The sequence below is a fragment of the Lynx rufus genome, unplaced genomic scaffold (assembly GCF_022079265.1).
Source record: "Lynx rufus isolate CCGP_SWC_20201006 ecotype Redwood Valley unplaced genomic scaffold, mLynRuf1.p SCAF_7, whole genome shotgun sequence".
Lineage (NCBI taxonomy): Eukaryota > Metazoa > Chordata > Mammalia > Carnivora > Felidae > Lynx > Lynx rufus.
This window is the reverse complement of record NW_025814889.1, coordinates 121393754-121418685: the sequence shown is the minus strand read 5'-3', so window position 1 is coordinate 121418685 and position 24932 is coordinate 121393754. Positions and strand designations below refer to the sequence as shown.

The 24932-nt window shown below is 39.2% G+C and overlaps 1 protein-coding gene across 1 annotated transcript in view; it reads right to left on the bottom strand.

The window, feature by feature from the left end:
- The window catches only part of ANO4 (anoctamin 4), a 241617-nt gene that overhangs the window by 177961 nt on the left and 38724 nt on the right, over window positions 1-24932 (bottom strand). The window contains exons 4-5 of the mRNA XM_047066400.1: window positions 24091-24227; window positions 20980-21138 (exon numbers count right to left, since the gene is read on the bottom strand). Of these exons, the coding sequence (XP_046922356.1) occupies window positions 20980-21138; window positions 24091-24227 (296 nt within the window). The remainder of the gene's footprint in view (window positions 1-20979; window positions 21139-24090; window positions 24228-24932) is intronic.

Here is a 24932-nt window from a genome sequence, read left to right as displayed (position 1 = left end):
GACCCAGAAAGGACAGATGAACAGGGTGGCTGCTGCCAGGGAAGAAGCAATTTAACTTTGGAAATACTTTCTAATGAGCTTGGAAAGGTTATGACATCCTTCTGAGGCCTATTCTATTTATCTTTTGGTGGAATGCTGATCAAAATTGGAAGATGCAATAACAGGGCACATAGTTGTATAGCTTACAAAGTGCCTTTTACCTAAAGATTATAAAAAAGCTGTCAAGAATGGGACTCATATGAGTTATTATAACAGAGAAATGCAGCTGATAGACTATACATAACTCATATCAGCATTATACTAGTGAGAAACTGATATATCTCCTTTCCCTACTTTAAAGGACTTAGCTAGCTACCTATATATCAACAGACATAGATATATAGCTATATATGTTATTATATGTTATATATTATATACACATATTAAATATATTAGATTAGATAATATGATAAGTGTTAATATATATTAGATAATGCTAATGTTGTGTGGGTTCCATTAATAGGTCCCTGGCATTGGGTTCTCTTCACCTTCAGGAAAGATGGACTTCTGAGTTTCCTGGCCCACTGTGGTAGGCTGGAACCATATGATGAGCTCTAGCCATTGAGTTGTGAGCAGAACCTTGAAGACTGCTGTGTGATTCACCTTTCCCTGCCACGGTGGCAGGGTGAAGCTTCGGTAATGCTGGGTCCCTGGTAACTATAAGAGCAGCCCCCTTCCCCTTCCCCCTCCCCCAACTCTATTATCCTGAGATGGAAAACTAAACCTTGTTGTCTTAAGTCCCTGAGATAACAAAGCCTTGAGTGGCAAGTGGAAGTAATATAAAGATCTGTATGGAACTTCATGAGATCATAAGGAGATTTATAAGGAATAACTCAGGAGCAGGAATGAGGATGCTCTAGTATTTGGATATCAAACAGAAGAGGTGGGCCAGCAAGGGAGATTGAGAAAGAGCCAATGAAGAAGGGAGAAAGCTAGGAGAGCATGACATGCTCCAGAGTCAAGGAAAGAACATTTTTCAAGGAACAAATGATGGACCGTGGGCAGCGATGCTGCTGACCATGTCCGTAAGATAACAGAGATGTCATGACTTTTGGTTTTGGTCATGGCTGACCTTTATGAAAGCAGTTTCTGTTGAATGATGAAGGAGAAAGCTGAGCCTGAGTAGTTTAAAAAGAAAATGGTAGGTGAGAAAATGGAGACAATAATGCTAGGCAAATCTTTCAAGAAGATTTTCTGTGAAGCAGAGAAAAGAAAGGAACAGTTGTTGGAGGAGAACATAGGGGATCAAGGGATTTTTCCTTTTAAGATGTTAAGTTACAGGAGGAAAAAAAGATGTGAGTTACAGGTGCATGTTTGTAATGATTGATAAGAGAGCAAAAACTGATGATTCAGGAGACAGAGGAGACAGTTAAAGGAGAAATGTCCTTGAGAAGGTGAAATGGGAGGGGATATAGCACATAATGGAAGGGCTCCTGGGATAGCAGCAGACATTTCATGCACAGTGGCAGACACTTCATGCATAGTAACAGAGGGAAGGCAGGGATGGGGATAGATGCAGAAGACCCCGCCTGACTCCTTCTATTCTCTGTCACAGCATGGGCAAGGTTATCAGCACAGCCCCTTTATATGGTGGTGGTTAGGGAAGGTGCACATAAAGATGAGACGGTTGAGGGGTGAGAAGAAAGTGTGAAAGACCAGTTGGCAAACTCTCTCACCTATGTAGTCTTTGGTCAGATGTCACCTTCAGTGAGCCCCCTACTCAAAACCCTTTTTACAATAAAATCCCTTCACCCCCAGTACTCTTGTATCCTGTTTCACTTTTTCCTTTGCTATCTCATTTGTCACCTTCTAACATACTAACTATGCTATTGACTTATTCATTATGTTTACTGTTCACTGTCTCCCCCATTAGAATGTGAGCACCATGAGGAGAGGGCCTATTTTGTTCACTGATATTGATGAAATTATGGCTAAAAGCATGGTTAGGACAATTATCCCATCCCAGACTCATTATCATAGTCAATGTACTTCTCAGTGACATTTTAGAGTATTTAAATTCATTCAAAGCAAGTTTCAGCTCCAAATATTCAAGGGTTTACTTAGACCTCTCTTTCCCTAAAGAGACTTCATTTTAAAGGGAGATAGAGGTACAGCTTCACAAAGCATAAACAGAAAAAGAAAAAAGGAAAATCACAAACTAAAATTCAGCACTGACTTGCTGATTGCTTTTCTTTGTTTTGCCAACCAAAAAAAGCACTATAAGACGTAATGAATCAAGGCTAATAGTTTTTCATTCTACTGGAGTTTGTACAGAGAACTGCAGGGTGGGAGATCCCTTCTAGCAATCAGAAGTAACAGTAGATGCCTCAAACATAACATATTCAGTGTTATCCATGAGTTGCCAAATACAGACTAGATTTCAGAAGACCCACAGACATTTATTAGTCTGAAAAGCTGAATCAAGGAAGCCTCAAATGAATGCCAAAGTGATTTACTGCTGTGTGCTTCAAAATAATATCCTGGCTAAACCAAGGAACCTACAGACTGTGGAGGAGGAGAGGCCCCAAGAGGAGACATAATGCATTTTTGAAACACTAATGGACACGAGGTCTCACCGTGTGTAATATTCTTTCCTGCCTGCTAGACTGCTAAGGTCAAGGAAAATAGCAAGCAATACGTTTCGTTCTTTGCCTGCTCTACTCCCAGCCTTCCATAAAGCTCTTTTTAATTTCAATACATGTAGGAAAAGTCAGAATTAGAACAGAGATGAAAAAGAACTCTAGTGAGCAATAAACATCATCTTCTTGGAAGACCCTCACAATCTTGGTTAAATTTGCAGGTAATAGCTCATACGGTTGATTTACTAAAACTCTTGGCCTGAAAGAAATGTAGCAATGAGATGACTATTTAAATAGAAGCACAATGGGATGGATTTGGTTGCAAAGAAGCTAAATGGTACTAGGTTAGACCACTTAGAAAATAACTAAAAAATGCTTACCTGGCTAGTATCGGTCCAGTCATTAAGGCCTAGGAAAACAATTACATCTGACATGAATTATATTCATGGGAAATTGCTGAATGAGCATAAACAATGTGAAAGTCAAGATGAAGTGATTATCCAGGCAATATGGTAGGTTCTGTGAGGAAGTCCCTGGTAGTCCTATAAGGATTTCCATGAATGAATTAAATGGGGAAGCAGAGATGCACAGAGGAGCCCTGAGGCCTCAATCAGAAGTTATGCCTTTGCTCATACTGTTTCTTGTCTAGAATGCCATGCCCTGTACTTTCCTGCTCAGTACATATCCATTCATCCTTCAAGACCCTGGTCACTTCCTCTACCTTCCTGAAACCTCTGGACATTCCCTTAGTGCCTTCTAGGAACTTTTCAGGTTGTACACTAATCATCGGTTTCACACCTACTCAATGAACTCCTCAATATACTGAGCGTATTATGGCAGGTTGTAGATTCCAAAGATGGCGCTGACGATAGCTTTCATCCCATACATCTTCTAGAACCTTGCCACTCTCCATCAAGAGGTAGAATCTGTCCCTTCCCTTTGATCCTCTCTCTGCCAATGGATTGGGTATAGAAGGCACGCTTCTGTGTCTAGGTCATAAAAATGTACTTCTGCTTTGTCCTCTTGGAACCTAGCCACCATGTCATGAGGAAGCCTGAAGCAGAGCCACCTCAGAAAAGCCTGTGGAGAGACCACATGGAAAGGAACCAAGGTCCACAGCCCACAGGTCAGATTGAACTCTCTGCTGACAACCAGCACTAACTTTCCAGCTCTGTGAAGCAGCCATCATGAAAAGGGGTCCCCCAGACCCCTAGAAGAGTTGATGCCCTATGGAGCAGAGAAAAGCTGTTCCTGCTGGCCCTGGCCAGTTGAGATTTGAGAGTAAAATAAATGAGTATTATTTTAAGCCAGGAGTTCTGGAGTTGTTATGCAATAACAGATAACTAGAACACTTTTTTATATTTGATTCTCCACTGCCTGGCAAAGTGCCTGGAATATGATAGACACTCAATACACATATGCATGATGATTGATACTCTAACACCACAAGAGCTGGAAGTGGTGGAGAGGACCTTCCTCTTTTATTCCTCTTGTGGGAAATTATGGGGGAAGGAGTTTTCAGCTTGTCTTTCCTTTTCCCCTGCATCACAAATACATGAATGTCTCTTTATGCAGGCTGTGACTGTTACTGCCCCTCAAAGATTTTGTCTCAAAGAATTAAGCTCTGCTTTGAACAAGGAGAACTGCTTGGTGTCAGCATCTAAACAAAGGTGTAGGTGTTGAGAAGGCACTGTGATTGTGGGCAATTTCCTGAGCCATGCCCATGTGAAACACAAGAAAGAGCCATCCTGCCATGATAGGAGGAGGGCTGATGGCTGCCCTACACTGTCTGTGTTGTTGTTGTTTTATTTTTTTGTTTTTTGGTTGGCTTGGCATCTGTGCCCTTTCCCAAGGCCTCCTCCCTGTTGCTGAGAAGAAGCTAGGACTACATTTTCCAGAAACCCCTTCCCTGTGGAAAGATGAATGGTACTCAGATGAAATCTGGAAGGTGGAAAAGAAGCTATTTTTCCACCTCAGGTAGGCAGTTAGAGACAGTTGTGTAAGGTATCTGATTAAGTTAGAGACAATTTCAGTAACTTTTTTTGACAATCATCTGTGCCACAGTCAGACATTCTTGAGATCCCTAGTGGCTTCCAGGCCAGCTCCTGAGACCCACCCTGATAGTCCCTGAGGAAGTAGCTGGAGGTAGCCTCCCTATCCTTCACATGTCAGCCTTTTCAGCAGTGGTGTAAGCCTCTACATTGAACACTTCATTCTTGAGAGACACAGAATGGTTTGTCCTCATGCAGAACCCTAATCCTAAGCAGTTACATGCAGTAGGGAAGACTTGAAAAGAAGAAACGTGAGGCACCTTGGTGGCTCAGGTGGTTAAGTGTCTGACTCTTGATTTCAGCTCAGGTCATGATCTCAGGGTTGTGAGATCAAGCCCTGTGTCTGGCTCCATGCTAGCCTCCCTCTCTGCCCCCCACACTCTTTCTCTAAAAAATCAAAATAATCATAACCTAAAAAAAGAAAAAACTTTGGTGTATGTGTAGACAAAAGCGTGGAATAACTCTTTTCTGTTGTTGGTGAGGTTGCACCAACAGAGGTGGAAGCTAAACTGATGAATGGCAAAGAACAAATTAGGGAGGGGGGTTGTAACCAGACCAGGTCTCCTCAAAGAGAGACTGCTCAAGCATTTGATTTGTCTCTGCTCCTTACCCCGGGAGAAGTTATTTAGATGCAGAACACCACAGTCCTCCCCACCCCTTCCCCCAGCCAAATCCACCTAGTTCCCCCTCTGGTAGTATACCCTCCCTATTCAGTTGTTCTACTTATTCTTCCTAACCTCATCCCTGCCCACATAAGCAGAAATGCAAGACGAAAGTAATCCAATAGTGGAAAACTCTACACTTCCTTAGAGAATAAGGTTTACAAATGCAAATTCCAATTTCTCTCTGTGCTTAGTTTCCCCATTATTTTAGAGATTTCTTTGAACTTCTGGAATGAAACAGTGACTCCTTCCTAGTATTCCTGCATATTTTCTCCATAACACTCATCACATCTGACATATTATTTAATGCCTCTCTTCCCTCAATAAGAGCAGATTCTCATTAGATATTTTACGAATGAATAAAGAATGAATTCATCTGGAAATGGAGTCATCAGACACCAAGGACTGCTCTTAAAATATGCCCAAAACACAATAAGAAGTGAGTTAAGCCTTGGTCCCTGCCTCAAGGGTTAGTGCTGCATCATCACTTTTGCAACCAAAGTATATCAGGCTTTGTTAATAAAATTCAGCTTACAATTCATCTTTTTCAAAGTTTCTACTTGCAAGGATTATAAGCAGAAGATCATAGATTTATAGTTCTCTGGACTGCCTCAAAGCTTCAAAATCTCTCCATCTCATTAACGAATAGTTAGTGCCATATCCCTAGTATGTACTTTGAGTAATCGTCAGCAATTTAATCTAACACGTAGTAAAAACAACAGGAATAAAAATACCACCATAAAGAAAGGACTTCAGTTCCTTTCAGAGCTACAACAGTGCAACGCCTACTTTTGGTTTACAGTAAGTTACAATAATTCAGAGTGTGTTATACATCAGACAAGTTCAGTTTAGACCACTGAGAAAGTCTTTAATTGTTTGTCTCATGGGATGGTAACAACAGTTCATAATATCACTTCCGTTCTTCAGCTGTGTCTTGTATAATGGGTGGGTTTTTTTCCCTTAATGTTTTTCTGTCTTTAGCAAAGGAATATGTGTGAGTCATATGAAGTATGTATTGATTTAGAATAACCTTTTGAGTAAATCAGTGTAAGATAACTTTGTACTGGTCATCTTGACCTGGAAACAGAAATGTCTTCCTAAACAAGCAAAAGCAGTGGAGGCAATAATAATTAGGCCTACAGAACTTTAACTGGTCTCATAAATTATAGTGAAAGTAAGGGGATGGGTGGGGAGAAGGAGAGAGAGAGGGAAACAGAAAGAGACAGAAGAGAAGGCAGAGAATGAGAGAGAAACAGAGAAGGAGAAAGGGGCTTTCCCACAATTTGATGAAAATGCCTTAAGAAGATGGAAGAGGGAGAACCAGGAAGTGATTCTGATAGACTGATATGGGGCAGTGGTAGGTGACACCAAAAAGGATTAAGCCCTGGCAATGAGTTAAGACTTACCATTAGTATCTCTTGCTACCTACCAGATCCCTTCAGCTTTCCCTAGATACAGGGCAAGGACCTGTGGGCCAAGAGGTGATAGATTGAATGCCTGAGATCAGGAAACAGATAACTAATGGTTGAAGCCTCTCTCTTCATTATCAATACCAGCAGCAAGCATTTATTGAGCACTTAACATGTGCAAAACTCTAAGCACATTATAATGTATTAACTCACTTTATCCTTATAACAGCCTCATTAGAATTATCTGACACTTAATAAATGAAAAAAAACTGAGGTATTAAGAGGTGAAGAGCCTTACCTAGTAAGTGATAAAGTAGTAAGTGGGTCTACATTCCCTGAAAGGCCAATCTTACCTGATTTTTCTCCCAAAATACATAGGCCTCTTTCTGATTCAAGAGTCTGAGTGTTTAAAGAGTAAGATTCAAGAGTTAAGAGTGTTTAAATCAGTTGGTGTTTTAAAGGTCATCAGGCTTGGCTAGGACAGAGGTCTGGGGGCAATGTCCTGCTCCTAGAGATAAGGCAGGAAAACTGCTTGGGGGCAGACAGCATGGAAGCAGGGATCAAAGGAACTCCTGGGACACACAGTGGGGAGAATATTCACTCACCTCAGAGAGCATCTCTGGGGGGCAACGTTCATGGAGAACCTCTCCAGGAAGAGGGGAGTTGACTGGTGCCATTTCCCTCCCCCACCCCTCAGCAAAAATGTAGAGCCACTGGCAGGAAGCAGGGAAGCAGGACAGCACCAACACCGGCTGATTAACTTGCTTACACCAAACCCCATCCCCCCCCTGCACTCTGGCGGGGACTACCCTTCTCAGTCAAGGTTGTCACAGTCCCAGCACAGCAGACCCTCCCCCAGAAAACCAGCACAAACTCTGGCCCACACCATATCCCTAAAGCCTGGAGTTTTAAAGGTCAGCAGGCCTGGCTGGCATAGAGCCAGGAGGGCACTGTGCTGCTCCTGGAGAGAAGCCAGACAAATAACTTGGGGAATAGGGGGGCCAGACAGTGTGGAAACAGTGATCTGAGAAACATCTGGGGTACAAAGCCGGGAAATTATTTGCTATTCTAGGAGGCTTACCTGAGAAGCAGTTTTCAGGGAGACTCTTCTCTGCAAACAAAGGAGCTGTCTGGCACCACTTCCCTCCCCCATCCCTTAGCATAAACATGTAGCCACCTGAGGGAAGCAGCTCAGTCCAGACACTATTTGCCTAACATGCTTACATCAAGTCCCCCTCCCCCTGCCACCACCAACCCTCAGCTGCTGTGGAACTGCACTTCTCAGTCAAGCTTGTGTTATGGCAGGTGTCATGGTGGACCCTTCCCCCAGAAGACTGGCACAAACTCTTGCCCACACCTCATCTCCCAATCAGAAAGTTCTGCAGGGCCTCAGTTTTGGTGAAGGTGGTGTCACGTCTCATTTCACAAGCAGACAAGGGCACAAATAGTTAAAACTCACCACACTGTGGCCAGGGACCAAACACATTGCCCACAGCAGGCAAAGAGGGCCTCTATGGATGACTGGCCTGAAGGACAAAACAGCCAAAACACAATAGCGAGCACACACCAGAAACACTCCCTGAAGCGCCAAGCCCTGGGCACCACGTGACCTCTTTCATAAGGTCATTACTTTCAGGAGCAAGAGACATAACTGGTTTTTTGAACACAGAGAAGAAGGCAGAGACTTAGACAAAATGCTAAGATGGAGGAATTTATCCCAAATGAATGAACAAGGCCATAGCCAGAGATCTAAGTGAAACAGATATAAGTAACATGCCTGATGGAGAATTTTTTTAATGTTTATTTATTTATTTTGAGAGAGAGAGAGGAGGGGCAAGGAGAGAGAGAATCTCAAGCAGGCTCTGCACTATCAGTGCAGAGCCTGATGGTGAGCTCATGACCTGAGCTGATATCCAGTCTGAGGCTTAACCAACTGAGCCAACCAGGCACCCCCTGATGGGAGAACTTAAAGTAACAATCCTAAAGATACTCACTGGGTTTGAGAAAAGAATAGAAGACATCAGTGAAACCCTTACAACAAAGATAAAAGAGTTAAAAAAGAATCAATCAGAGAGGAAAAGTGTAATAAACAAGATTAGAAACAGGCTTGATGCAATGGAAAGGAGCAGAGGAACGATTCAGTGACCTAGAAGATAAAATAATGGAAAATAATGAAGTTGCACAAAAGAGAAAAAGAACAATTCCACAACATGAGAACAGACTTAGGGAACTTAGTGACTCCAACAAATGTAGTAACATTCACATTACAGGAGTCCCAGAAAAAGAGAGAGTAAGAGGAGGGATACAGAAAATTTATTTCAAGAAATAATAGCAGAAAACTCCTAATCTGGAGAAGGAAACAGACATCCAGATCCAGAAAGCACAGAGAACTCCAACAAAATCAACAAAATCAGGCCAACACCAAGATATTTTGTAATTACATTTGCAAAATAGAGTAATAAGGAAAAAAAATCTTAAAAGTAGTAAAACAAAAGAAGGAAATTTTCCTTACTTACAAGGGAAAATCCATAAGACTAGCTGGAGATTTCTCACCAAAAACTTGGCAAGTCAGAAAGGAATGGCACGATATATTCACAGTGCTAAATGGGAAGAATCTGCAGCCAAGAATACTCTATCCAGCAAGGCTATCATTCAAAATAGAAAGAGATAAAGCGTTTCCCAGACAAAAACTAAAGGAATTTGTGACCACTAAACCAGCCCTGTAAGAAATATTAAAGGGGACACTTTGAGTGCAAAGGAGAGACCAAAAGTGACAAAGACAAGAAAGGACCAGAAAAAAAATTTCCAGAAACAACAAAACAAATAACAAAATGGCAATAAATACATATCTGTCAATAATTATTTTTAATGTAAATAGACTAAATGCTTAATCAAAAGGCACAGGGTATCAGAATGGAAAAAACAAACAAACAAAAAAACACAAGACCCATCTATATCATCTATATGCTATCTACAAGAGACTCATTTTTTCTTTTCTTTCTTTTTTTTTTTTTGAGAGAGAGAGAGAGTGGGCGAGCATATGCCCTTGAGTCGGGGAGAGGCAGAGGGAGAGACAGAATCCCAACCAGGCTCCATACTCAGTGTGGAGCCCATCACAGGGCTCCATCTCATGACTGTGAGACCATGACCTGAGCCAAAATCAAGAGTTGGACGCTTAACTGACTGAATCACCAAGGAACCCCCAAGAGACTAATTTTCAAGCTAAAGCTTGAAAGGTGAGGGTGTGGAGAAACATTTATCACACAAAGAGAGGTTAAAAGAATATTGGAGTAGCAATGCTTGTATCAGACAAACTATTTTTGTTCTTGTATTGTTTTTATCCCGCTTTAGTATCAGGGTAGTACTGGCTTCATGGAATGATTCTGAATGTGTTCCTTCTATTCCATTATTTGTAAGATTCAATAAAGATTGTCATTTTGAAAAAATGTTTGGTAGAATTCACCATTGAAACCATGTGGTCTTGAATTTTTCTCTGCTGGGAGATTTTTGATTCCTAATTCAACTTTCATTCTTATTATTGGTCTAAGAAGATTTCCTATTTCTTGGATCAAGATTGATGATTCAATCATGGGTATGTGTGTGTGTGTGTGTTTAGGAATATTTGTTTTTTTCCCCTAAGTTATATGATTTGTTAGATATAATTGTTTAGACGAATCTGTTATCACACTATGTATTTCTCTAGTTATCTGTTGTGTTGTTTCTTCTCCCATTTATCATTTTTGTTTTTGAGACTTCTTTTTCTTAGTTGATATAGTTAAAACATTGCCAATTCTATTTTTTTTTTTTTTTGAAAAACTGATAATTACTTTCAACGTTATGTTATTTATTCTGGTCTCTATTATTCATTTGATTTTTTTTGTTATTTCCTTCCTCTAATAAAATTTAACTATGTGTCTTCTTTTTCTAATTCCTTGTAATGTTGTTTATTTGAATTTTTTTTTTTGGAATTTTTATAACATTTTATTTGGGAGACAGTGATAGAAAGAAAGAAAGAGACTAGAGGGGCAGAGAGGATATGAGGAGGGGGCAGAAAAAGAGAGAGAGAGAGAGAGAGAGAGAGAGAGAGAGAGAGAAAGAGAGAGAATCTTAAGCAGGCTCTATGCTCAGTCCGGAGCCCGATTCAGGGCTCAATCCCATGACTGTGAGATCATGATCTTAGCTGAAATCAACAGTTTGATGCTCAACTGGCTGAGCCATCCAGGTGTCCCTGAACTTTTTTCTTACTACAAGCATTTATAACATAAATTTCACTCTAATATCTGCTTTTGCTGTATCTCTTAGGTTTTGCAATATTGTGTTCTCTTTTTCTTTGGTTTTGAGACATATTTTGATTTGCTGTTTGATTTCTTGGCCCATTGTTTGTGCAGTAGTGTGCTGTTTAATATTTACATATTAAATATTTAATATTTACATTGTAGATTTTCCAGCTTTATTTTACTGTTGATCTTTAGTTTTGTACAACTGTGAATGGAAAATATACTTTGTATGATTTCAGTCTTCTTAAATTTGTAATATATGTTAGTTCTCTTTTTATGTGATTTAATCAGGGGATTCTTCTCTGTGTACTTGAAGACAATGTGTATTCTATTTTTCTTGGATGGAATGTTTTATGTAGATCTTTAGAACCATGTATTCTGAAGTATGCTTCAAGTAAAACATGTTGTTGAAAAAAATAACTTTAACTGAGGTTACTTGTTTAAAAGAAAGCATATCAGAGGGGAGGTGGGGGGATAGATGAAATAGATGAAGGAGATTAAGAGTATACTTGTCTTGATGAGCACTGAGTAATGATGTATAGAACTGTTCAATCACTATTTTGTACACTTGAAACTAATAACATTGTTAACTATCCTAAAATTAAAATAAAAAACTTAACAAAAAAACAATGGTAACCCCTGAAAGACACTGTTATGGTATGAATGTTTTATGTCCCCCCCCCAAAATATGTTGAAATCCGAGTGTGATGACATTAAGAGATGGGAGCATTTGGAAGGTGATTAGGTCACAAAGGTGGAGCCTTCATGAATGGCATTAGTGCCCTCATAATATAAAAGATCCCCCAGAAAGATAGTTCACCTCTTCCGCCATGTGAACACACAGTGAGAAGGCAATGACTATGAACCACAAAGTGGGGCCTCAGCAGGCACCAAATCTATTGGGTTGCTTGATCTTGGACTTCCCAGTCCCTAGAACTGTGAGAAATTTCTATTGTTGTAAATCATCCAGTCTGTGGTATCTTGTTTAGCAGCCTGAATGGACTAACACAGATCTTTAAGGAATCTCCAGGCCTTTGATGTTCACAGAAAACCTGTTTTCTTTGCTCTTTGCTTATGATTGTCCTTCATTTTCTTTTCTCTTCTCCTCACCCTGAGACCCTTGGTAATACTACTTGTGACATAAGAAAGTGGAGATTATTAAGTAAAGTCTAAGTCTCTCTTTTAAGGCCAGAAAGCACTAGAGGACAGGAATTTGGATAGTTCATTTTGTCCTGAAACTCGTTTCTTTTAGACACTCATCCCCATGGATTTTAACTGTGAAGGAAGGGAGAAGTCCCTGGTTCTCTTCTCCTCATATCTCAGTGCTCTGGATCCAGCATCTACAGCAACTAGCTGGATGTGGACACAGAAAAAACAGAGGTGAAAAATAGAAAGGGTACTATGGGCAGGAAGCCTGTGTAGGCAGAGAACATCTGAGTGAAATTAGAACTTTAAATGGAGAAATCATTGCAAAATTTTCCCTTGAATAGGGGTAAAGCAACACCGAGATGGGCAACAGGGTACAGGGTTTTTAAAACTAGATTAATTTATAATTTCATTCCCTGATTAATCCAAAACCAAATCCTTTGGAAGCAGACAAATACCTGAACCTTGACAATTCTAAACTTGTTACCTAATGTATTCTGAGTTTTTCCAAGGGCATTAAAGGTAACCATTAATCTCATTAATGTATATATGCATTAGCAACATATGGTCAGCAGACGTTGCTATTCCTGATGGTTACATTTTAAGGGATTTGTAAACTATATGAAAATTTTTCTAAAGTTTGCCTTGAAAAAGTATTTTAAAAATGTGTTAATATACTTTATTTAGCTGGTGTAACTATAATGATGATAATATTTTAAATGCTTAATATATGACAAGTATAGAGATATGCACTTGATATGAATTATCTCATTTAACTATCATAAAAGCCAGGGAATATATCTCATTAGTCTCATTCTCTAGATGAGCCAACTTCCCCAAGAATACACAGCTTTAATGGTGGAAAAAAAATGAGCACTCATAACATCTAGCCCCGGATTCTTAACCCACTCTATTAGCTACCTACAACTGTATAACAGATTACACCATGAATTTAGAGGCTTAAAACAACATGCATTAGTGATCCCAGAGTTTCTGTATGTCAGAAACCCAGGCACAGTTTAGCTGGCTTCTCTGCTGTGGGGTCTCACCTGGCTCCAGTACAGCTCTTGGTTAGGGCTACAGTGTCATCAGAGGCTCAACTGAGGAAGCTCCTCTGGTTGTTGGCAGAATTCATCTCCTTGTGGTTGTGGGGCTGAGGTCCTGGTTCTCCTGCTGGCTGTCAACCAGGGGTAACTCAGCTCCTAGAGGCCACCTCATTTTCCCTTGTACCTGGCCCCCTTCATAGACTATCTTGCAACATAGTAGCTCATTTCCTCAAAGCCAACAAATGAGTCTCTAGTGCCAGTTGGCCAAAATGGGGTCTCATACATCATAACATAATCACAGAAGTGGCTTCCTACTACATTTGCCATAGTCTATAGGTTAAAAGCAAGTCACAAGTCCTGCCTGCATTCAAGGGGAGGAAAATATACCAAGGTGTGAAAACCACAAGGCTCACTGACTTTAAGGTCTTTCCACCACAACCACTAGGCAAGTAACAGACTGGAAACATGTTTGTGTCACCTTCTTAATTTTTTTTTCAAATTTATATATCATCTACAATATTTTAATTTCCTATGTTTCCTTAAATTGGCTCATTCTTAAAATAATTACTCTATAAAGAACTTTTATAACATAGGCATACGGGGAAAATCAATATTACTTTCCATAAATAGAAGGTAAAACCAAAGCAAAATAAAAAGTAAGGTAATATAAAAAACAAAGATTTACACTGTAGCATGTGTTTACCAATATGGGCTCACTTAATCCTCACACAGTTCATGGTATCATCCTCCTTACTGAAAATATGGATGGGGCCCCTGGGTTGCTCAGTTGGTTAAGTGTTTGACTCGATTTCGGCTCAGATCCTGATCTCAGTCATGAGATCAAGCCCTGTGTCAGGCTCCACACTCGGTATGGAGCCCGTTTAAGATTGTCTCTCTCCCTCTCCCTCTGACCCTTCCTGGATTGCTCGTGCTCTCTTTCTCATAAACAAACAAACAAATGGAAGCTGAGTTCCAGAAAAGTTTGGTAAAACATTCAAGACAACACAGCTTATAAGCAATTGCAACAAGATTCAAATCCATGGCTCCTGGCAGCCAAAATACACAAGAGCTACAGTCTAGACAGCACCCAACTGCATTATGAATCCCACCTTTCCTGGTTCCTTTTCCTTCTCATAACTCTGCCTGTCTTCTCAGCCTGTCTCCTAACTCTGCAACCCTGAGATCCATCTTCAAATACCAGAAATCAACACAATGTGAGAATGAAGAGCAAGTATGCTCAGGTTTTAATCCTAGCTTTATCTCTTATAATGACCTTGTCATGGGGGCGGGTAGTTATTGCTTTGCCTCAGTTGTCCCATCTATAGTATGAGGATGATAACAGTAGGGGATTAATAAATGCAAGGGTTAAAATTTCAATACAATTTTTACCATAATCTCAAAGAAAAATGTCCAAGATACCTAACCTTGAGTGCTGTGTATGTGTTTATTGCAGCTAGGTTTTCAATCCTTCTAGAGGAAACTAAAAAAAAATTTTGACAGAATGCATTATTTTGCAGTTTTTTGTTTGTTTTTAAAGATTACTATAATTAATCTCTTTGTGGGGGGCAATGTCCTTGAGTAGGAGTGACAGGATGGAGTCTTGTGCCCAAAGCAAAGGGTTGGACTTAGCTAGGAGCATGGTCAGTATGTCCTTAGCACCAGAGAGAAGGTTGCCTTTGTGGGCACAGATGCAAGCAAGTAAGTCCCTGTGATGGGAGGAACTTGTAGTCATTCTTTTCTTATTGCTTCAAGGACATTGCTCTGTAAAGTCTTCCTTCACTCTTTTACATCAATTTTGACTCTCAAGTAAGTGATTTCTATTAGCATGAAAACATGCAGTTATTTCTCCCATCTTAAATAGAAAGAACTCTTTCTTTTAAAAATTTTTTTCGGGGCGCCTGGGTGGCGCAGTCGGTTAAGCGTCCGACTTCAGCCAGGTCACGATCTCGCGGTCCGTGAGTTCGAGCCCCGCGTCAGGCTCTGGGCTGATGGCTCAGAGCCTGGAGCCTGTTTCCAATTCTGTGTCTCCCTCTCTCTCTGCCCCTCCCCCGTTCATGCTCTGTCTCTCTCTGTCCCAAAAATAAATAAACGTTAAAAAAAATTTTTTTTCATATTTATTTGTTTTTGCTAGAGAGAGAGAGAGAGAGAGAGAGCGAGCGAGCGAGCAGGGGAGGGACAGAGAGAGAAACAGAATCTGAAGCAGTCTCCAGGCTCTGAGCTGTCAGCACAGAGCCCAATGCAGGGCTCGAACCCACGAGCCAAGCTGTGAGATCATGACCTAGGCCAAAGTCAGATGCTTAACTGACTGAACAACCCAGGTGCCCCAGAAAGAATTCTTTCTTGACCCAACTTCTTACTGCAGTTACCACCCCATTTCTCTCTTTTGAAAGAACTGTTTATATCTGCTCTCTCCACTTTTCTCCTCCTACTCTTTCTGACCATATTTTGGGCATGCTTTCACTTCCACCTCTCCAAAGAAACATCCCCTGCCCAGTTTACCAAACCCCACCACATTGCTAAATTCAATGGTTAGCTTTGGTCCCGATCTTAGTCCCTATATAAGCAGCAATTGACTCAATCTCTCCCTCCTGAAACACTCTCCTCCAGGCACCACACCCTCTGGGTTCCCCTCTGGCTCCTTTCAGCTGACTCCTCTATCCTCCAAATTCACAGCATGGGTATGTCCCACAGCTCAATACTTGGATCTCTTTACCATTTGCAGTCATTCCTTTGGTAACCTCATAACAAAGTATATCTCCCAGCCAGAGCTCTCCTGTATTTGAGACTCTTCTGTCCTACTCAACATCTCCACCACTGGGACACATCAAGCTTAACCTGCCTAGGAGAGGACCCACTCCGCTCTTCATTCCTGTAAACAGCAACTCCTTAAATGAATAGCATGTAACAGATAAACAGCCTGTGACTCTTCTCTCTTACATCCCTCATCCAACCTGTCCGAACTTTCCATAAGGTCTCCTTTCTACTCTTCTCATCATCTCTGCTGTGTGCTTGACCAACCCACCATCCTCTCCTTCCAGGATCCTTGCAACAAATCTCCTTAACTCATCTCCCTGCTTCTTCCCTTGCCATGTCTCCCCCCTTCCATAGTCCAAAATCACCAGGCAATCCTAGTGACTCTAATAAAACAGAAACCAGATCTTGTCATGCCTCTGCTCAAAACTATCCAAGGATGTCCTTATCACTCAGAAAAGCTAAAGTTTCCCAGTGACTACAAAGGCATGATTTCATCTGGCTTCCACTGGCTCTCTGGTATAATTTTTCTTACTATTCTTCACCTTGCTCAGCAACTCCTGTCATCCTGGCCTCCTCACTGTTCCATGAACACACCAGGGAAACTTCTGCCTCAGGGCCTTTTAACTTACTGTTCTCTTTTCTTGGAATAGAGGCCTACCCTTGCCAACTTCTACAAAATTGCAAGCCTCTTCTGAAATTTTCTGCTTTACTTTCTTCCCCATAGCATGTATTGACATTTTATATATATTTACTTATTTATTTTGTGCTTAAGTTCCAACAGAAAAGGGCTTTTTGTCGGTTTTATTTACTGCTGAGTTCCTAGTCCTGGAAGCAGTGCCTGGCACACAGGAAGTGTGCATATTTGCTGAATGAATTAACTATCGTCAAAATGTTACGATTTACCTAATCATAGTTATTTTGTAATGACTAATGAAAGAAGTTTTCCACCATGTTCTGTGTGACTCTAAAGACAAAGAGTGCTTCATTAATACAACTACTCCTCACACATTCCGAATAATTCAAAAGTCATCCATGATTTGATTACTTACATGAAGGAAAAGATAAACTTATTGATAATAATCATTTCAAAAATAGATACCAAAGGGCCAACAATGGACATTTAATTTGAAGTTAAATGTAAAGTGGAAAAAAATGTCTGAAATAGAAAATGTAAATAAGTAAATATGAGTTTACCTTTAAAAAGGGATTTCTTTAAATAGCCACTAAGAAGCAGATCATTTGGGCTCAATGATACTTTATTTGGGAACTTTGCTGTGAATTGCTTTCTCTAGGCTAATTTGAAAGATGAGTTACAGAATATTAAAGACCCAGGGTGCCAAAAGCAAACACTTAGCTGCTGACTAATCAGGCAGGGGCAAAGTTTTTAGGAAAGATTAAATTTGACTGTGTCTTCACTTTTATAATGAATTAAAGATTCTCCTAGTTGTTTCTTGAAATTCAGTGTTAAAAGAGATAACGATTATCTTACTGTCAAAATGTTCAACTACAGAGCCTGTCTTCACCCATTTGAAAGCAAAAACCTTGAAGTCTGTGAAACATGTTTTCTATAATTGTTGGACATAATGACACACAGCTAATGAAGAAAACATTAACCATAAAATGTATTTAGTATTAATCATTTCAGACATATATGGATTCATAGTAGGCTTTCTGGGTTTTCCTTTCTTCTTTTCTACCTTGAACTAAGTTCTTTGTATTCTTCATAAAAGAGTAAAGTAACTTCTGGAAGATGCAATAGCTATTAATATTATTGTCTCTCTGTAGCTGTTTGCAAAATGATTTAAATAAGGGTGCTTTTGATAATTTCTAAATCTAATAACACAAGGTAGATATAGGTCTATTTTTCAACCAAGGGACATTTTAATTATTTGTGATGGAGAAAAATTAATTTATCTATAATTTCCTACTGCCTCCCAAGCAGAGGAGAACCTGTAAAGGCCCTCTTGCTGAGTCTGCTGAGGCCATGAGAACAAAAGCAGGGTTGAGAGGCTGAGTTAAAGCCCATTGTGCCACATATGCAAAGGGTGTGGGCCTTTCGAATTGTTTCAAAAGGAAAGAGTAGAGACAGGCAATGGGAAAGGCTGCTTAGAAAAAAGGGTCCACCTCTTGCACTGTTGGTGGGAATGCAAACTTGTGCAGCCAGATTGGAAAATGGTATCTGGAAAACGGTATGAAGGTTCTTCAAAAAGTTAAAAATAGAATTACCCTATAATCCAGCAGTTGCACTACTAGGTATTCACCCAAAGGATATAAGAATACAGATTCAAAGAGGTACACGTACCCCAATGTTTATAGTAGCGTGATCAAAAATAGCAAAACTGTGGAAAGAGCCCAAATGTCCATTGGCTGATGATTAAAAAAAAATGTAGTATATACATACACTATGGAATATTATATAGCCATCAAAAGGAACGGAATCTTGCCATTTGCAACAACGTGAATGGAGCTAGAGTGTATTATGCTAAGTGAAATAAGTCAGTCAGAAACACAAATACCATATGATTTCATTCATATGTAAAATTTAAGAAACAAAATGGATGAACATATGGAAAGGGGGAAAAAAAGTGAGGGAAACAAACCATAAGAAGCTTTTTACAATAGAAAACAAATTATGGGTTGATGGAGGGATGTGGGTAGGGAATGGGCTAAATGGGTGATGGGCATTAAGGAAGGCACTTGTTGGGATGAGCACTGGATGTTATGTGTAAGTGATGAATCACTAAATTCTACCCCTGAAAACACTATTACACTATATGTTAACTAATTAGAATTTAAATAAAAATTTGAAGGGAAAAAACCCCAAAAACATAACAAGGTTCCAGAAAAAGGAAAACCTGGATGTTGGTAGTGGATAGAGGATTGTGGGGGAAAAGAATAGGAAAGCTGCCACCCAGAGAGGAAGTTCTGGAGGGAAAAGGAGAAAGAGATATTTACATAAGTCTTTATAAAGTTTTCAATATGGTAAGATCACCTTTTTTCTACTGCTATTTCTTCTAGTATCCATTAAATAAATACCTAGCTATTAAAATTTTTAAAAATTATAACCAAAAAAATTACCTTGTATACAATCATATAGCAATCATACGGCACACCACATCAGCATAACTGGGTAACAAAAGTCAGAACAATTCTCTGCTGCATGCAGGGGCATTAAGGAATCTATTCCTGAAATCATTGTTTCACTATATGGTAACTAATTTGGATGTAAATTTTTAAAAATAAAAAATAAAATAAAAAAAAAGACCTAGGCAGAAAAAACCCCAGGAATGGAGAACATAGCTATGAAGCTTAAAATAGAAATCACTCAGTAATTGAACAAAGCCACCTAGTTTTGATGGGAATTAAGACTTTGACAGAGTCAGAATAGACAAGAAGGACTTTCATTATTTAGGATCATGTGGAACTTCACATTTCTTTACATACAAATTCTGAATATGGAAACAAATTCTGAATAAGGAATAAGAATAAGAGGTGAATGATTTTTAAGGATAAAAATACAGTTGTCTCAATAAGAACTTAAAGAACAAGATTTATCAAAGATATGTTCTATGGGTATAGCAAAGATTTCCTGAAACCCCACCAAAGTGGAAAAAAAACACAACATATTTAATTCTGTGTGTTGTTCTGAGGAAACCTCCAACTGAGACAGCCTTCTGAGCAACCCGGATTTACTTACCTGAGAATGAGAACCTGTTAACTTGAGGCCACAATTTCCATCTTGCCATTTTTCTAATTCTCTTTTTGGAGACGCTTGAGAAAAATACTACTTCTGTTTTATAAATGCTCACAAGTTCAGGTCATTCTAACAGATCTGGAAAAATCCCATTTATTCGTGTCCCAAGATCAGGATGCAACCCATACATACCATATAGAGAAAAATCTGGATGTCTGATTTCAAAGATCTAACCCCTCAGCCTTGAGGAGCAGAATCAGAAGCAAACATTTTTAACTGCCAATATGTTCTTCTTATTGACTTTGAAAAGCTCCAGAAGCTTTGCACAATGTTTAAGGAAAATCTAAGAAGAGTTACATAATCCAGCTAACAGGGCCAAGTTTTCTAAGTGTGCGTGGTATTTTGGGGTACACAATAATCTCATTGTGGTTTATTGTCAGAGGCGTGGCTAGGCCTCTTGTATTTTACTAATTTGTTCCTTAATACTCCCTATGCAGAGAAGGAAGGAAAGAACAAAACACTGGTAAGGTAACCCTTGAGTTATAGAACGTGTTAAAAACCTTGAGTTATAGAACGTGAGTGTCTCTTAAAACTGGAATCATTTTCTAAGCTCCAGCTGTTTTTGGCCAAATCAGTCAACAGTCTCTCCTGGTAGGTGAGGATACCCAAAATCATTATGTTTCCTGAAATGTAAAAAGAGGCTCCAGAGTGGAATGATTGCATTTTATCCAAAGTTTTCTTACATCCATGCAGTAGAACCTTCCATGCACATAGAGAAACAGTGGATGAAGAAGTCAGGGAAATCAAAAAACTTTGAAACAATTCATTTAATTGGAATAGAGTATTTTGATTTTCTTGGAATCTTTTGGCATTAAAATGCTCTCTAAGGCAGGGGCGCCTGGGTGGTGCAGTCGGTTAAGCGTCTGACTTCAGCCAGGTCACGATCTTGTGGTCCGTGAGTTCGAGCCCCGCATCAGGCTCTGGGCTGATGGCTCAGAGCCTGGAGCCTGTTTCCGATTCTGTGTCTCCCTCTCTCTCTGCCCCTCCCCCGTTCATGCTCTGTCTCTCTCTGTCCCAAAAATAAATAAACGTTGAGAAAAAAAAAATTTTTTTAAAAATAAAAAAAAATGCTCTCTAAGGCAAACTGTGCTTCGAAAAACTAATTATTGGAACATTCCCCAAACACTGCAGACTGGCAAGTCTGACCAAATGAAATGTTCAGTTAACATAATGAACAAAAACATCATGGCTTATTTTTTAATTGCCTCTCGATATGAATAGATGCATATTTGTGTTTCTTCTCACCCAAGCAAACTATTTACCTCTTTCTCCATTTGTAATCCTTCTGCTCTAATATTTCTTTCAAATACTTCTCTCTTTTCAGTCTGTGGGTTGGATTTTCTGTACACAAGAATGTAGTCAATTCGACACTTTCCATCTCTGAAGTAAAGTCCATTTGATTTGTTTTTTTCCGGCACTGTCTGCACACAACGAGAAAGGAACCAGTTTAAGACACTCATAAAAATGAGTCTGCGGTGAGGAATGTTAAAGAACAATGAAAAGTAAATGAATTTTTCACTGTTTTATCAAAACATTTTTATTAATGAAAAATGTAAACAGTAGAATGTGGAGCAACCGAGAATGATCACATTCTAAAGGTGAGAGTGGAAATTGATATACTTATTCTGAAAAACACACTGGCATTAAAAGTGAACATTTGATGGGGCACATGGGTGGCTCAGGTCATGATCTCACAGTTCGTGAGTTTGAGCCCCAGGCCGGGCTTTGTGCTGACAGTTCAGAGCCTGCAGCCTGCTTCAGATTATGTGTCTTCCTCTCTCTGTCCCTCCTCCACTCGTACTCTGTCTCTCTCTCAAAAATAAACAAAAACATTTTTTAAAAAGTGAACATGTGCATAACATACAACCCATAATAAGAGATATCCTTATTAAAGCAACTGGGAGACATGTATATGACTACAGAAGCACTGTTCATAAGAGTAGAAAATAAAAAACGTGAATCAATTCAAATGTCCATGGACTGGAAAATAGGTAAATAAATTGCAGAACAGTCATACAGTAGAATATTATACAGCAGTAAAAATGAATGAACTATAGTTCCATAAAATATGGAATCTTAAAATTGTATTGACAGAAAAAAAACCAAGTCACATAAGACTTCATGCTACATGATTTTTAATAAAACAAAAATAAAATGAATCTACAAAGAAGCTGTTAAGGCTATAAATGTGCATGATAAAGCTATTTTTAGAATAAGAGTATGAAAAAACCAAGAATTTAGGAATATGGGACTTTTGATAAGGTAGAGGGATGAGATTAAAAGCAGCTTTGATGGTTTTAGTATTATTCTAGTTCAATGTTTCTCAAAATTTTTGCCCACTATAAGAAAAACATTTTGCTTTGTGGTATTTGTATACATACATAAACATAGAAAGGATCTGAGACAAAAGTTTCACAAGACAATACCTACCCTTTCTACTTACATACATGCTAATATTAATTTTCCATTCCCTTAAAAATAATTGAAGTTAGTAACCTAGTTGTAGATTTGAAATTTGAAAAATGACCATTCTAGTTCATAGGCTGGATGGTAGATTAAGGTGTTCATTTTGCTATTATGCTTCAAGACTTACAAGTAAGCTACAAATATTATTTTGTAGTGAGTACACATATACAAATTAAAGAACAAAACAGTAGGTATAATTTTCATCAGGCTTCATGGGCTTGTTGTAATCGTGTACAATGCTGAAAGAGACCATCAATTACAGGGTGGTTAGGCTAGAGACAAATTTCTCAGGCTGATAGGTTTCAAAAACATGTCTGTGAACCTACCAAGTGGAAATGGGGGAAGAGGAGTTGGCTACCTTTTCTGTAGGTCACAGTTTACATCAGTTTTCAAATAGTGGTATATGGGAGGCAAACATGCCAGACTTCCAAGGTCATTGCACCAGACTTCCGAAGTCACTGGTAGAACCTACATTCCTGTACAAATGCCATGCATACACCCTCGTACAAAAGGGAAAATATCAACCAGGAGGGATAGAAATGTCACATCACTTTGTCTTGGTGCAGATATTTTCAATTCATGACCAATCCTTACTATTTTTTTTTTTGGCTTTGCTTTAAGAAGTACTCAGAAGTCCACCCAAATAAGCACTTTCTTAACAATTATTTGCCAAGTAAGAGAGAACTACTTTGTAGATTTAGCATGTCAGCATCTGCCTGCAAAAACAAGGTTTCAGCATGGCATCTGGAGCAAGGTTATTAGCAAAGCCTTAACCCTCCTGGGACTGTTTCCTTGTCTGTAAGTTAAGGAGAGGAGACTAGGTCTTTTGAGATCCCTCCTTTATGCCACATCATGGCATTCAAAGTAACTGTGTGAATAGATGACAACAGAAAGAAGTTTTTTAGAGAAAAACAATACAGGGGCACCTGGGTGGCTCAGTCGCTTAAGTGTCCAACTTCAGCTCAGGTCATGATCTCACTGCTCATGAGTTGGAGCCTCGTGTCGGGCTCTGTGCTGACAGCTCAGAGCCTAGAGCCTACTTCGGATTCTGGGTCTCCTTCTCTCTCTTCCCTCCCCTGCTCATACTCTCTCTTTCTCAAAAGTAAATAAAAGTTAAAAAAATTTTTTTAAATACATGGATGGTAGCGTATGGTGTTTGTAGGAAGAGGTCCAAGGAAGCTTGGTAGAAATAAACAGTTTTCCCTGTTCAAAGGTGTCACCCTGTCAAAAGTTAACTGGCTCTGGAATAATAAAAACAGGAGGAATATGCAGTAAATAAATGATTCTGATTCTGTGTTTCTATTACCTATGCGTATACAAAGCTAATGCATATACAAAGAAGATATTAAACTCCACCAAGGTGCAATCTGAACAAGAGTGAATGTCCCTAACAAAAGCCTTTTCTTCCAAAATGACATATGAACAGATGGATCTATTAACAACTGCAATGAGTTTCCAGATTACATAGGCAAGTGGCAACTCAAGGAGGCTTTGGACAACACAATCTACTGAGAGCTAGTCTATTCTGTGTCACTGTTCTATGCACTGGAGGATGTATACAAGGAAGTCCTTTCTTGTAAGGCTTTCTATCTACTAGGGACACTCAGAATGAAGATTATCACAAAATGACAGGTAGTTTCAAGAATCTCCCTTTATATAAATGAAATGTCTCTGGGTATAAGAAGGAAAATACATGACTCACTGAAAAATGTTTTAAGCATAGGTAGATTCAGGATTCCTGAAATGTGCTAGACTTGTGGGGGAAATAAAAGAATATAAGACCTGCCCCTTGTTTTCTGGAAACCTACAGTTTAATGAGACGATGACTTTAGACAATCCATTGGAGGCATATTCCCAGTTCCCACCTGGATGAAAACCAGTATTTAAAAAAAAAAATACACACTTACCTCTCCCCCTGCTTCCAATCTGCTAGCATCATCTGAAGTACTGGTCAGGTTTCCAGGGTGAAGCAGAGAATCATCATCTTTGCAAGGACTGTTGACAGCTTCTAATTCATCAAAAAGAATATTGACATCCTTGGCCACTAAAACCAAAATAAAAACATTACAAGTGGGGTTAAGAATTTTGGATCTTAAAATAAATACCGAAATAGAATGGTCTCCCTTTGGCTTCATATTTTTTTCATTGTTTCAAGAACACCTTGAATGACAGGTGTATTATTTCCTAAGAGAAAAGGAGGTCAGATGTAAAACATGTTTTATCAAACAGTGTCTTGATTAGGCAAGATTAAGGACAATGTGAAGCAAAGTAAAGTACTTCCATAATATAAATATAACTTACCTTCCATGATAAGAGAAGGCATGTTTGTTTAGTTTTCCTTCATATAGTTGTTTAGCATAAAGTACTTTCACTTAAGACTTCTAAGAACTCATTCTCTGTGTTGGAGATAACCTTTTAAAATTTTATTTTATTTTTCATCAAAGTGTCATACAACTTGCTAAGTGAACCCATACGTGTGCCAATTGCAAGATGCAGTAAGATCTGTAATTTTATTCCTTCGTTACTTCCTAAGGTCTAATAAAGAAAACCTAATACAGCAAGAAAACATACAGATAGGTTTTCTGCCTTTCTTATTTCTCTAATCATGAACTGAAATCATGAAGTTACCCATTCAGGGGCTTTCCCAAAAGATTGCTGATGCCAATACACGAAGCACTATATATCAGAGTTCCAAATAAAGAATATCACATTCAAATGCATGGTGCCTTGTAGCATACCAGAAATGACA